This window comes from Pogonomyrmex barbatus, unplaced genomic scaffold (genome assembly GCF_055798465.1).
Source record: "Pogonomyrmex barbatus isolate J1 unplaced genomic scaffold, ASM5579846v1 scaffold14, whole genome shotgun sequence".
NCBI classification, from domain to species: Eukaryota; Metazoa; Arthropoda; class Insecta; order Hymenoptera; family Formicidae; genus Pogonomyrmex; species Pogonomyrmex barbatus.
In genome coordinates this window covers 1,406,263-1,420,679 of record NW_028297110.1, presented here as the reverse complement: position 1 = coordinate 1,420,679, position 14,417 = coordinate 1,406,263, and the positions used below count along the sequence as shown (strand labels likewise).

Genomic DNA, 14,417 nt, shown 5'->3' with positions numbered 1-14,417 from the left:
AATTTTGGTGATGTAGCAGATCGAATATGAGCTCGTTGATTTTTTTGTATCACATTAGATATTTAAGCCTAATTCTAAAAATTGAAAAAAATTATGTTAAAAAAAAATCTATAAAATTAATACAAAAATTGTCGCATTTTTTGTCGATAATATAGACGAGTTCAGCATCCCCGTAATGTCACATGATAGAGAAATCCTGACTAGGGAAATTATAGAACTTTAGAAAATACACTATTAAACAGCCAATTGTATAATATTGTGTTTGAAGCGCATATGAATTAGAATTGAGGTTAGATTAAAATTTAACCAATTAGAACAAAGTTTACTAAATTTTAGATTGGTTTTCTTCCTTGTGATTGGTTCAATTCCAGTCTACTCTCAATTCTAATTTGTAATCTGAGGATGAGGTTAAGAATGTTCCTGTCAGAAAGCGCCCAAAAAGAGCACGATGCATGGGATACGATCTTTCGTTTTTTATGCCATGCTTCATCCTTGGGGGTGTTGCATCAAAGCGTTTGGGGAGTGTTTTGCTGACGCGGACTATTTTCTCGAAGTGTTGACGGGCATGCCAGCTTAGATTGCAGGTCGTCCACGTGTTTGAAAAACATGGATCTGGATTGTCAGAAAAATTCCGATAAAAGGTTAAAAACAGCAGTGCTTATACCTTCGCGCCGTTAGATATAACCTCACCTAGTCTACGAGCCCGTCTTTTCATCCCGAGGTATTTATCTCCCTTTTATTTTATTGTTCAGCTTTGACACCGACGACGAGTACGCTATGATACGGCAGGTAAAAATGGAACCAGAAATGTTTTCGTCTACCGAGGATGAGATCATGGCACAGCTACAGCAGGAAAGCTCCGACCTGGAGGTTGAGCCCAGTTTCGCATTCGGGAACTCTTTAAAGGGGGAAGATGACGACCTGACGCAACTTATGGACATCAGGGAGCCGTTGTCCACGTTGAAAAGCCTTCTGGAGCAAAGGTTTAGCGTAGATTTAAAAAATTACTCGTTCTGGTTGCAAAACACACAGATGGTAAGCATTATAGCATTGTATTTTCTATTGTATCTTTTTCCAAACTCTAAATTTATATGTTACGGTAGTTGGAGAGTCACAAGAATTTAGTTGATCAATGTGTCCAAGGACAAGGACTGGTTCAGGTCAAGGTAGAAATAAATCCCATGCAAAAACGCATCAATATAATAGACGTTCTTAAGCCAGCGGATGAATATATCGAAGTTGAAGAAAATAGTTGTATGTATAAACGTATATATAAAACTGCTTGTTAATCAAAATGGTTTTATTTTAACTGATATTTTTCTTTCGATACAGCACCACTGCCTGCTGCACAAGAAAATAAACGAAAAGTTATGAAATGGATAGTAGATGCTCAATATAAAAGGGATCAGGTAATTAAAATGCATGAAACAACTGTCTTAATCAATTAACATTTTATTTTTTAAATTAACATGAAACATGTTTTATTTTACTTATTCATATGAGATGTTTCGTTTTGTGAATATTTAGCAATTTAAAAAATTTATGTAGTTATTTTTTAAAATTGAATAGATTATACTTTCGTACAAACTTTTTAATCTTTATGTGCTCTATGAATTTTCTCTTAAAATTATGTTTATCTAAAATGGAACGTTATGATTTATCTAAAATGATTTATCTAAAAATGTATTTTTATAAATACATTTAAAATATATATATATTTTCTGTGGAAAAAAAAGGAGCGATTAAAAATACCAACTGATCCAAGAGACTGGACAGAAACGCACGTAAAACATTGGCTACAATGGGCCGTTAGACATTTTAACTTGGTGTCATTACGCTTAGCTGACTGGAATATAACTGGAGCACAATTATGTAACCTCACAATGCAAGAGTTTCATGCAAAAGTGCCTCATGATCCAGGAGATGTGTTTTGGACACATTTCGAACTTCTTAGGAAATGCAAATTTGTTGGTAGGTTTCAATAATGACTGTTTAACTGTCGCGCAGCTTAATATTTTTCTCAATAAATCCAAATTGTCATTGTTAGATTTTATTTATTTGCCTATTATTGTTTGCTTGCAGCTATTATACAAAAAGATACACTGGATTCGACCGACGATGGCGTTGTAGAGAAGTCCGTCAAAACACGAAATCAGAAAATTACAAAACCGAAATCTACGATAAACCAACAGAATGCTCGCTTGGTAAATGTGCCGTTAGAGAATGTCGATCCTACTTCCATTACTATTGCTAGTTCTAGTCGTACTGTTAATAGTGGTCAGATACAGTTATGGCAATTTTTGTTAGAGTTATTAACGGACAAAGAGTATAGAGATGCAATTCAGTGGGTAGGGACCGAAGGGGAATTCAAACTTAATCAGCCAGAGGCAGTAGCACAATTGTGGGGAGCTCGTAAAAATAAGCCGTCAATGAATTACGAGAAACTGAGCAGAGCACTTCGGTATTATTACGACGGCGACATGATTTCGAAAGTTCATGGCAAACGGTTTGTGTATAAATTCGTTTGTGATTTAAAACAATTGTTGGGCTATTCAGCTGCAGAGTTAAGTAAACTCGTTGAAGAAGGAAGAAGATATTTCTGATGAAATCATATCTCTAGACTTACTTCCATTAATAAATTACTTTTTATTATAAATATCACGTCTCGCCACATTGACGTAATTACTATTTTATTTAACATGATTATTTCTATATGAAATATTGTATATATGGAAAAAGTTCTACAACATAGCACTAGTGTACATTATAAAATCTCTTATCACGGTACAATCACTTCTGAAGTAGCCTTTTACAGATTGAATATTATACCGCATTATCTCTTCAGCTATGATAAGTTTTCTCTCATGTATTTTTTCTAAATGAATTGAGTAGATGATATATAAAGTCATGTAAGTAAATCATAATATGAATTTACTGAAATTCATATTAATAAATTCTGTAAATTTTTACCGAAATTTATATAAATTCTAATTCGTTTATTATCACATCTTTTAGCATACATATACGAGAGATGTAGTATAATATTCAAAAAAATTTGAAAGTTATTTAATGTCTGTTCTATATAAGCATGGGCGTATCCATGGGCGGGGAGGTGGTTTGGAATGTTCAAAACTCCAAAATTAAAAAAAAGTCAAAGTTATGATTTACTTAATATTTTTCTCATTCAAAATCAGAAACAAGGAGCTATTCTAAGCTCTAAAATATCCAAAAAGCAATCCATTAACAAAAATTTATATATTAATAAAATTGATAATCCCTGTCGACAAAAAACTCTGAATATGTCCATGTATATGAGACCATGTATATTATTATTATATATTTGCATGTCCAATACTTTTCGTAATTGTCGTAATCGTATTTTCATAATCGTGAATTGTACATATTTTCTTGTCCTTTTTTTAAGAGAATACTTCATTTTGGCTGACCAAAAGTTTAGAGCAATGTATAGTTCTCGTGCTATGATATCGCTGTCGATTTAAGGAGTCTGTACATAAGAGATAAATAATTGTATAATGCAAAATTGTTGAATATATTGGGATATATTTCATGAATATTTATATATTTTTCTATTATAAAAATGAAAATGTGTAAAATTCTAAAGTGAAAAAAGAAATAAAAATATTTTATAAAATATGCTTTGGTAAAAGACATGATATTGTAATTTAAAGTTTTCGAATAAATAATGCGTCTTGGAAGAAGCTACGATATGTAATTGATAAGTTTTCTTTGCGTAAGTTTGCCTGCAAAATTACGCAAAGAATCATGCAAACTTAGATAATTTTTTATTTCTTTAGTCTAATATAGGTAAGAAGGTGAAATTCTTCATTAATGATTAATGATTTTTGGAACCGTTAAAGTTCTCAATCGATTAAAGCAGTTTCTCTATTTTTAAACATTGTTTAGCTAATATTAATGAGTAAAATGTAAGAATTTCTCTTTGTGACGTTTGATAGCAAGAGATAACTAATTATAATAATCCATTTATCATCTTTTCTAAAATTCTCGCGGCTGTGTAAGATAAACGAATCCAATAGAATTCAGGCTGACAGAGAAATGAGAAATCAATGCAAGAGTTTTCTTTAAGCCACTTTAATGAAGAGCAACCGTTGGTCTCTCGATCATACGGCGATGTTGGGATGTAGAAAACAAAAGAATAAAAAAAGAAAGATACGCAGAATACGTGAATGCAGCGCGGCAAGTTGTCGGAACGCGTCGATGTTTGTATCTCTGTTGCTAGGACTGACTTTTGATCGGCAAAAGGCAGCACTCATCGCCAATACCAGAGAATCTAGCCTGTGAGATATCGGACGCGACGTCACAAGTTAGGGTCTCAGGGAACCGGCGACGCGGCAGGCTTTACAATCAGCCCGCCCGCCATTGCCCTTTCTTTTCTCTCTTTTTCACGCACGACACCACTCATTCCCTCCATCTCACCCTCGCGCGCCACGATCGTTCCGCCCTTTCTCTTTTGTAAGAGGATCTTATGCAAATTCACGGCTGTCCTGGACAGTTCGTTGCAAATTATTACCCCAAAATCTCTCGAAGGAATCGCGGCGAGGAGACTCCAAAGTGGAGACCGAGAAACCGTTCCGTCGTGTTTCGACAAGTCGGGCGTCTTCTGCCGAAGTCTCCACACTAACGAAATCTAACTGTACGAGACTCGCGCGACTTGGAGAACGAGAAGCGGAAGTGCCAATGAAGGGACAGAAATGCTTTTTGTGCTCGTTATGCAATTAGAACACTCTGAATATGTAAGTGGATGTATATCCTAAGACGAAAGGGCTTCTCTCGTAAATCGAGAAAATCGTTCGCGTCTTACAGAGAGCGGAATATTTGCTACCCTCCCCCCTCCCTCTCCTGCCCACACGTATCTTACACATATATATATATATATATACACACGTATACAAATCACACACGTACTCACACACAAGGTACGCATCGGAGCATTCACGTAAGGCGTAAGGCCTGGTCGCGATTTACACATTCGCATAAGGAAAATAAAGGACCGTTCTCTCGTTTGCGGAGAGAGAGATTCTTCCCGCCAGCGGCGAGTTTCGCGAGTCCTCGGGAGCGATTCTGTGCAGCGTCGTCGCAGCATCGTCGCAGCGCCGACGACCGGGAAAGTTAGCAAGTTGTACAGTGGACTTCGTATCTCGCGAATTTCCATTCCCTACTATACAACCTACTACCTCACCCAGACGTCGTCGCGGGGGCTTCTCCTCTCTCCCTCGTCCGCCGCTCTGTCTGCCGTTCTTCTCCCGACCGATCTCTCTCGACCGGTCGTCTCGCCTCATCTCCCTCCACGTTAATTTACCGGACAAATCTCGCGCTCGCGATTCGTTCGCGATTCACATTCATTGACAACGTACAATTAATGCGATACGTCGACGTCGAGTACAACATCACGCCGCTGCGTGCTGAATATTGGTCCTGAATTATGAACTCGCAATCTTTCTCTTTTAGTTTTACTATATTGACGTGCCGTACGGAAGATTCTTCACTTTCTAGATTATTCTTTTACAATAAGACCACCTAAGAATATCGCTTTACAATGTGTCATACATTAAGGATATATCCTTCATCGGCGCACAAACGTCAGTGCATTTAACTCCTACTTGGAGTTAATCTCCTTATAAACGATGTATTCTTTAACTTGAACGCACGTCGATCATGCGATTTAACGGTCGGCAGATGCAAAACGTGATGCCCTTTTCACGTGCGGGGAAATTACTCGACAAGAAGTCTGTCGCTGATAACCGGAAGTGCCGTAAGCATTCGGGGGAACGGAACGATTGGTGGTGGTGGTGGTGGTGGTGGTGCTGGTGGTGGTGGTGATGGTGGTGGTGGTGATGGTGGTGGTAGTGATGGTGATAGTGGTGGTAGTAGTGGTGATAGTTGACGGTAGTGACGGTGATGGTGGTGATAGTGATGATGGTGGTGATGATGATGATGGATTGGGAAGAGGAGGATCCGTTGAAAAGTTTTAACGCCGGCCTGACTACATGTACCGGTAGATAGGAGCTTGCGGTATGCATATAAAAAAGCCCACAAGTTCGGATCTACGGGTTAGTGTCATCAAGTATAGCCGATAATTATCATCCCCCGGATCTATCCGCGCAGACGATCCAGAAATCCTGGGGTACCTGGTCCAGCGGCTTCGTCCGGAGGAGTCTGCGGCAAACCGGTGGCACCTGCGGAGATGCAAATCGGTATTAGCAAATCGGTATTCGCAATCTGCTCTCGGAGGCAGTAATGTCGTTGACTTAATCTCGTTGAGCATAACATTGTCATCCAAGATTCATAACTTTGCACGGAAGGCATGATTTTTCTGAAGGGTCTAAAAATTTGGCCGGACATAGATCTGAAAATAATTTTTTTTGAAATAATTTTGTTTGGACATCAAAATTATTATGCAGAATGTATTTTAGATTTATATGTGACCAAATTTTTAGATACTTTGGGAAAGAAAATGGAAGACAATAAGTGTGAAGTATTGATACATATCAAGAACTAGCTTTACATCCAATGTAGATTAATTTCAATTTGGATTTAATTTGCTTTCTATCATTTTTTTTCAGTAAAAATTAAAAAAAGATGAAAGGTAAATTAAATCGAGATTATGATTAATTTACATTGGAAAAAATGAACATCGGAGTATTCTTTATTATCGAGTCTGTAATAATTCTTTTTAGCTGCGTTTCAGGATGAGTCTGAAATTTTTATCGACTTCATTCGTAATGTTCGCGCATTTTTAAGAAACCTAAATTCTTCACTTTGCAACTCGTCGAGAATAAATCGATACTCGAGAATAATAAATGAGAGAATATTTGGCAGTATTCGACACGTTTCGAATATTCGGAAAGATCGCGTTAAAAATTCCTTTCCGCGACGACTCGGCCCCGGTCCGGCGACGCCGTTGCTGGGCCGTTGCTGGGCCGCCGCGGAGATCAGAAGGGCGTAGAAGAAAAAGTCCGTGGGTCCTACGAGAAACAAGAAGCCAGCGGGAGAAGGAGAGAAAGAGAGAGGGAAAGAGAAAGGAGAAGTCGGGAGAAGAAGAGGAGCAAGAAGAATATAGGAGCGCGCGTGGAGAGTAGGTAGGCTCTCTCGGACGTTGTAAAAATCCCCTGCATCCTCGTTCGTAGACAGTTTAATGGCCTCTGCTGTTCTCCGCTGCTCCGGGCCTAAGGGATGTAAGGCGTCGTTTCCAAGAGGCCCTTTACGCGCGCGGAATTTTACGCGGCCGACATTCCGCCGCGGAATTTTATTAAATCGCTCATTGTCGTTTCTACATCTCGATCGGCTTCGAAAATTGATAATATCGCTGCGAAACTTGCGGCTTTTTTTTCTACCTTAGCAACCACTTGTAGATCACGTTTGGTCAAAGGAGGGGACACGATTTATTTAGGATCAAATCCTCTTAGCCTCTTATAAATTCTAAATGACTCGTGCACGCGTACGTTTAGGATCTCTTCTGTTGAAAAAATATTCTCACGCTTGTTATTCAACGAGCGTTACAATTCCGAGGATGCGCCGAATGCGTGGGCGAGACGAGAATATTCGTGCACTTTTATTTCCAGGAAAAACGAAGGGCGTTGTTAAGACGACACGCGTGTGCGTCGCTGGCAGAACGACTTTGGCTTTGGCAGCACAACGAGAACCGTATCGAGAATAAATCGCCGTTGTGGACGAGGCCTAAAAATGCTCCAGGATCCGCGACGAGGAACCCCGAGATGCGAAACTAGTCGGGCAAGAATATGAAAAATAAATTATTATCTCGCAGCCCCGTCTGGATATACGCAGAAAGGGAATTTTCGCGCGTTTGTGCGAGCTGCGAATTGCATTACTTTACTGCCGCTGCGAGTGACCGACTGCGACTCGGCTTCGCTTATCTTCATTTATTAATAACGGCAACACGCTTGGGAATGTTACATTAGGAAATCGTACGGCGGAACGTAAGAAAATTAAGCCGACGCGCGGTGGCCATCGATAAATGCTATTACGCGATCGAGGCTGTTAAAAAGCGTGGGATCGAAAGAGGACGGGGGGGGAGAGAGAGAGAGAGAGAGAGAGAGAGAGAGAGAGAAAGAGAGAGGTGCATCTCCCGCGTTTCTCCGCGACGCAGGGCGCCTCCGAAGGGCGGCAGGGCCGTAAGCGCACGGTCGGAAGAGGAGCAGGGAAAGAGAGAGGGGTGCGGGGGCGCAAAAGGGCGACGCGTAATCGAGGGGCGTTGAATTCAGGGGATATCGAAAAGAGGAGAAAGAGGGAGAGAGAGACAGAGAGAGAGAGAGAGAAAGGGGGGAGAGAAAGAGAGAAACAGAGCGGAGGATGGGGAAGAAGAGCGCGAGGGGATCGACAACGGGGAACCGGGGGTCACCGCCATATTATATTTAGCGAGACACGACCGTGTGAATGAACTGCGTCTCAGGGGCGGGCCCACCGCGGGATACCCTTTTCTCCCCTCGTCCTCCCGCCGCCTCGCGCAAATTACGATCTAGCCGAGGACGAAATTGTTGCGCCCGATCCGCGCGCGGGCGAGAGAGCGGGTTACCCGCGAGACGCACGTCTCCAACGTCATTCACGTTTCGCGTCGGTTCGCCGTGCCGTAATTTCGCCCGAGAACCGGGTTCTCCGCTCCGTCAAGTTCCCCCGATTAAACGACGATATCGGCTAATATAGCGGTGAAATCCCGACAGTCACGCCGGGATGAACTTGCGAAAGGGAAAGAAAAAAAAAAAAAAAAAGAGACCGTGGCGAGACGCGATTCACGGTTGCTATTTTTACGGGAGATGCTTACGGCGAACGGCTGATCCTCTTTTCTTCTTTTCCCTTTGGCGCGAGAATAGACGTGCAATTATATAGAATAGGAGAGTAGCGGCGCGAATGAAAAGTGGCCGTCGCGGACGACGCCACCATATCTCTCGCCGACAACGCGAAAGAATTACCGAGTTTCCTGGAAAGTTGGCGGAATTGCTTTATTTATGCAAAGCCATCGTTACTTCCGGGAAGACGTCATGCAATAGTTAGAGCTTTCGTTAATGAGTTCACCGCGCTCGATGAAAAAGAGGATTAGCGCCGACGTTACGTCGCACTTGCTGAAAAAAACTAAGTTACTTTCATGAAAAACTGCTACTTTCTTGTTCCCGTAGCATATTAAAGTGGAAACATATTATTATCCGTATTATATAAATCGGTCAGCTATTTTTTTTTTAGCGGGCTCAGCGTAGGCCGCCTCTATAAAACTCCGTCGCTCCGCGGATGCCGCCCGAAGTGCCACCAGGAAAGGTTTTAATGCAACGGGAGATATTCTCGCACGGGAGATTTCTCGCACATCGATATAAAAAGACGTTACGAAACACATCGATTACGCAATCAATTTTGTAAATTCACGTACACTGCGGGGCCTAAAATACATACGTTCGCGGGCAAGGCAAACAACGCCGATCTATCTTATCGTACTTTTGCCACCGTGGCAATAATAAATTTCAATCTTGTCATCGACCTCGGCGGCGATCATATTAGGAATTTAATGGAAGCGATTGATAATTTTTATTTCTTATAGAAAAAGATAGAAACGCGTTATACTTCTTTATATGTGTTTAATTTTGTAGTAATCTGTACAGAAATCTGCGTGAGATCTCAATTAAAATATCGATATATTAATTTATCGAATTATTATACACGAAGAGAACAATTTTGCTAGCAAATTTAAAAATTTGGCCAGGTACAGAATTGAAAATAATTTTGTTAATCAATCAAAATGATGTAGGAGATTTAAGCATAATAATAATATTGAAAAAATTTTTGCTCATCTATATAGAAAAGAAAATTAATCTTAAATTAAGACGGATATTCTCATAAACAAGCAAAGCTATTATCATCAAATTTTAATTTTGATTTGATTTTTTTGTATCGCGAGTAGATTTGATAGATTTCTTATAAATAAGCAAAAATATTATAATTTTCATATAAAAGAATTTTAGTTTTGAATTGAGCAAGACTTGCAATAATATAAATTCAATCAAAACATCAAAACAAGATTAAAATTTTTAAGAAGATTATAATATTCTTGCTTGTATATAAAAAATTGATTTTAAATCAAGACTATGTATATTCTTTTATAGAGCAAGAGTATAATTTTCATAGAAAAATTTTAATCTTGATTTAATTAAATTTGTATGATGCAAGTAGATATTCTCATATATAAATTATATATTCTCATATATTCTCATATATAAATAAGAATATTATAATCTTTATACAGAAGATTTTTAGTTTTGAATTGAGCAAAAGTAATACCTGCATCAATAAAAATTTAATCAAAACAAAATTAAGATTTTTAAAATTATTCTTGTTTACATATGAGAATATTTGTCTCTAAGACTAATTTTTTTCTGCGTAGCAATCAATTTGAACATCATATATAATTTTGAAGATCCAACGAAATTTTCAGATCTATATCTGGTCAAATTTTTAGATTTGCCAGCAAAACTGTTCTCTCCATGTAAAACTTTTGTATCTCTAAATTAGAATTCATCACTGCCAATTAAAAATTCGTATTATAATAATGAGTTTAGTGAGTTCAATATATAATATTTATTTATCGAAAAACTTGTATCTGCTCAATCTCGCCGAATTAAAAAGCCATGTCAGATTTAATGAAGGGATTAATCATTCTGCACATCTAGGATAGGAGTATTAAATTTGAGGTAAAATTTCCGGACACATTGGCTCTTCATGACTCGACATTACATTATCACGGCTGTTTATCGTACGCCCGTTCCATCAATGATGCGAGTGTATTCTCCGACACTTCCTCCATGAATGTACAATGATCGGCCGATATCCTTTGGTTCCCCGAATCATTAAAATCGCGCGCAACACATCGGCGATGCGGTGACGCGACAGATGCGGGAACGCAGCCGCGAAAGAAGACGCATTTTTCCGGCGAGAGTCACAAGAGAGCCGGGAGAAAAGAGCGGGGAGAAAAAGAGAAAGAGAGAGAAAAAGACGTGGGACGAGGGGGGTAGGCGGGAAGCGAGGGGGAGGGAAGCGATATGCATCGGACAAGAGAACGCGGCACGAGAGAAACGAAAGAAAAGGAGGAGGAGGAGGAGGAGGAGGAAGAGGAGAAGGAGAATGATGAGGAGGAGGAGGAGGAGGAGGAGGAGGAGGTGGTGGTGATGTGGCGGAGGAGAGACAGAGATGGGAACCGCGAATGCGGACAGAAGAAGCGTCCCCATAGCAACACGACGCGCGACCGAACTTGCAATCGCCACGTTCTGCATGCGCGCTTTTCTACGTGCACGCGGCCGCGTATTAACGTTCGTACACATGGCAAATTCATTTCCGGACAGGGTTCTCTCTCTCTCTCTCTCTCTCTCTCTCTCTCTCTCTCTCTGGGCCGACGACATCAGGCCCGCCGTCGTTTTTCACTCGCCTTACCGGCGCGAGGTACCTGGCGTGGAGGTAAGGTCGCCAACTGGGAAACGATAATCGATTTAACCCCTTGAAAACGACTCGACCTCCTTCTTCCCCTCGTAACGTCTCGGGTGAAACAGGTGGAACTCCCGCGTGTTTTATATCGTTAAGGGTCCATATGGCGTAACGATCGCCGATGCGGACGGTCCTCGCGGTCGGGGTGCGTTGATTCTTTCGCCGGATAAAGATTCGTGTTCGAACAATGCGTACGTTCAAAGCGTAGCTACGCAGAAAAGAAGTTAGTTTGAAATCAAGATTGTATATTCTCATTTATAAGTGAGAATATTATAATCTTCACGTCGAAGATTTTTTTTAGACTTGGGTTAAAAGATTATAGTTGCATCGATATAAATTCATTCAAATCGAGATTGAAATTTGTAAGATGATATTCTTGCTTATATATACGAAAATATTTGTCTTGATTTAAGATTAATTTTTTTCTGTGTATATTGTAAAATTTATACACAGAAAAAAATTAGTCTGAAAGAAACCAAGACTACATATTCTCGTAAGTAAGCAAGAAGATTATAATCTTCTATTGTAATATAGAATATATAAGGAAGATTTCATATATAAACAAAAATCTATAATTTGCTATTATAATGTAGAAGATTTTTTAGTCTTAAGTTGAGGAAAAGTAATACTTGCAATAAAAATTTAAGAAGGAACTAAAGTTTTAAGATTAAATATTCTTGTTTATATATGAAAATATTTGTCTTGATTTAAGACTAATTTTTTTCTGTGTACGTGCTCTGCGTCATATTCTTTAGCTCCTTTGCTTTCTTCGTGCAGTTACGAAAATAAATTAATTTTTCTCGCAAATCAATAGATATTATTGTGACAAACATGATTGATTTTATACGATCTTTTGGCACGCTTTAATTGTTTAATTCGTTAATCTGTCTAAATTTGTATTGACATCAAGATGAATATCGAACAGACAAATGTCGAATGAATATTCATCATTGAACAGGATTCAATGATCGAAACAGAAGACCTTATCTGTCCAATTACATTAACAATCTTGGTAATTATCGAGCACGCGAAAAGATCGTAAATTAGACAGAGATTCGATGCATGTTACAACTGAAACGATTAAAGTAACAGGAGATAGAAAAGCAAAAGTCATTATTCATCGTATCAAAGTTTTATATGAAAAATAAATTGAATGGAAAAGTATAGAAGTATTAGGGAATACAGAAATTATTCACAGTTACGGATCGAATTACATTGAATAAACATTCACAAACTTCAATCTTCTTCGGAATCTAATTCCACAAAGAAAGGAAAACTTGCTGCAAGCAAGATCGAATGCACGTCATTATGTACGTCATAATGAGCGATTACAAAATATCTCCCGACAGAAACGATACATTTTACGAGAAAAAAAGAAAAAAGAAATATATCTCTTTTCGAATTGCCCCAAGAGAGACGGAGATACTTTTTTCCAGCCACCGTACGTCTGAATATATTCCTCCGTCCGCATGGAACTGGTCAATCCTGTCTTGCGGGGCGAAACACCGGGAGGACGAAGGACCTTCGTCCGAGGCGAGTATCGAGCCGCGCTGCGCCGCGCGATGCAGTTGCATCTCGCGGCGCGGTGCAGCGCAGCGCAGGGCAACGCGATGCAATGCGATGCAGCGCAGCGCAACGTAGCAGGAGGAGGGGCGAGAGACACGACTACGGGCAATCGGCATGCAAGAGAAAGAGACAGAAGGAGAAAGGACATGAAGAGAGAGAGAGAGAGAGAGAGAGAGAGAGAGAGAGAGAGAAATGGAGAGAAAAAAAGAGAAGCGAAGGGGGGGGGGAAGGGACACTATGCTCTGCGATTCATGCACTACACACACCCATGAAGCCTATCCCCGCCCACTGCCTAGACCATACCGGCCAATGACTGGCATGCGCTCGTTCTATTAGAGAGGTCGTAGGCACGGCCTAGGCCCGGAACATGTTACGCACACACCACACGCACACACACACACACACACACGCACTGTACACGCGGCAGGCCTCCCCGGTGACTCGCGGACTCGCGATTTACCAGTCGCGACCGTCGTCGATTTGCCTGCCTTCCCGCGATCGCGACGTCCCCACGCTCGTGGTTCTCGTCCGACCGTGTCCCTCATCCCTCATCAAGATCCGTTGCGCTCGGCCTTGCGTCAGGCTCTGCGTGTAACACCGTCCAATGCGAAACACCGATGTTTCGAGCTTCTTTGACAGCGAAATGTCGAAAGTAACTCTAAAGGCACTTCAAGAATATAGCCGGCCACCCCGCTACGTTTCTCCCGGAGATCACGACGCAAACTTTCCCCGCACCGTATGGCGAATTGAATTATTTTGCGCGACATGCTTTCGACAATAGATACATCGTTAAGATATCGCTAAGAGCTGACGATTTTCTTTTTTATTTTCTCTTCATGGTAATAAATGCAAAGAGGAAAATTTATAAAGAAGTTTTATAGTAATTAACGATCGACCGTTTACTCAATCATAAATCGAGAAAAGTCTCTTTAATCTTTTTTATTATATTTGTATTACAGCGAAATGTGCCGACATGCAAGAAAATTAATTTATTTCGACGTATATTACAAAGAAAAGTTAACTTCTCCCGCTTCCAACGTTATAACTCAATACGACTGCAGCAAGGAAATAGAAGTCTTAAGACTTTGCGATTTACGGCCGCAGAAAAGGGCATTCCCGACTCGAGTTAACAGTCAAACACGTTGCCACAACTCTGAATTATATTCCTGCAAAATATTCCGCATATCGAATATCGACATCGATGAAAAATATCTCAATTACGTTTCCTCGGTTTTTAATTACGCGTCTCAATGCTGTTTTATCACTTTCTTTTATAAACTTTTTGCGTAAGAAAGCGGAACTTTTAAGTGCATACACTTCGATTCCATGAATTC

General features: G+C 40.1%; 2 protein-coding genes across 3 annotated transcripts in view; one reads left to right on the top strand and one right to left on the bottom strand.

The window, feature by feature from the left end:
• Positions 1 to 443: 443 nt before the first annotated feature.
• Ets97D (DNA-binding protein Ets97D) lies at positions 444 to 3,719 on the top strand. Of its 2 annotated transcripts, none has more exons than XM_011640602.3 (6): positions 444 to 721; positions 790 to 1,035; positions 1,104 to 1,254; positions 1,333 to 1,409; positions 1,737 to 1,971; positions 2,083 to 3,719. In XM_011640602.3, the coding sequence occupies exons 2-6, from the start codon at positions 796 to 798 to the stop codon at positions 2,601 to 2,603; spliced, it is 1,224 nt and encodes a 407-aa protein (XP_011638904.2). In that variant the 5' UTR covers positions 444 to 721; positions 790 to 795; the 3' UTR covers positions 2,604 to 3,719. The 2 variants fall into 2 exon arrangements, with proteins under 2 accessions (XP_011638904.2, XP_011638903.2); XM_011640601.3 differs by having other exon boundaries at positions 445 to 641; positions 753 to 1,035.
• A 375-nt stretch (positions 3,720 to 4,094) lies between these two features.
• The window catches only part of LOC148937365 (uncharacterized), a 21,033-nt gene continuing 10,710 nt past the window's right edge, over positions 4,095 to 14,417 (bottom strand). The window contains exon 2 of the mRNA XM_089072666.1: positions 4,095 to 6,215. Within this exon, the coding sequence (XP_088928792.1) occupies positions 6,133 to 6,215 (83 nt within the window). The 3' untranslated portion in view covers positions 4,095 to 6,132. The remainder of the gene's footprint in view (positions 6,216 to 14,417) is intronic.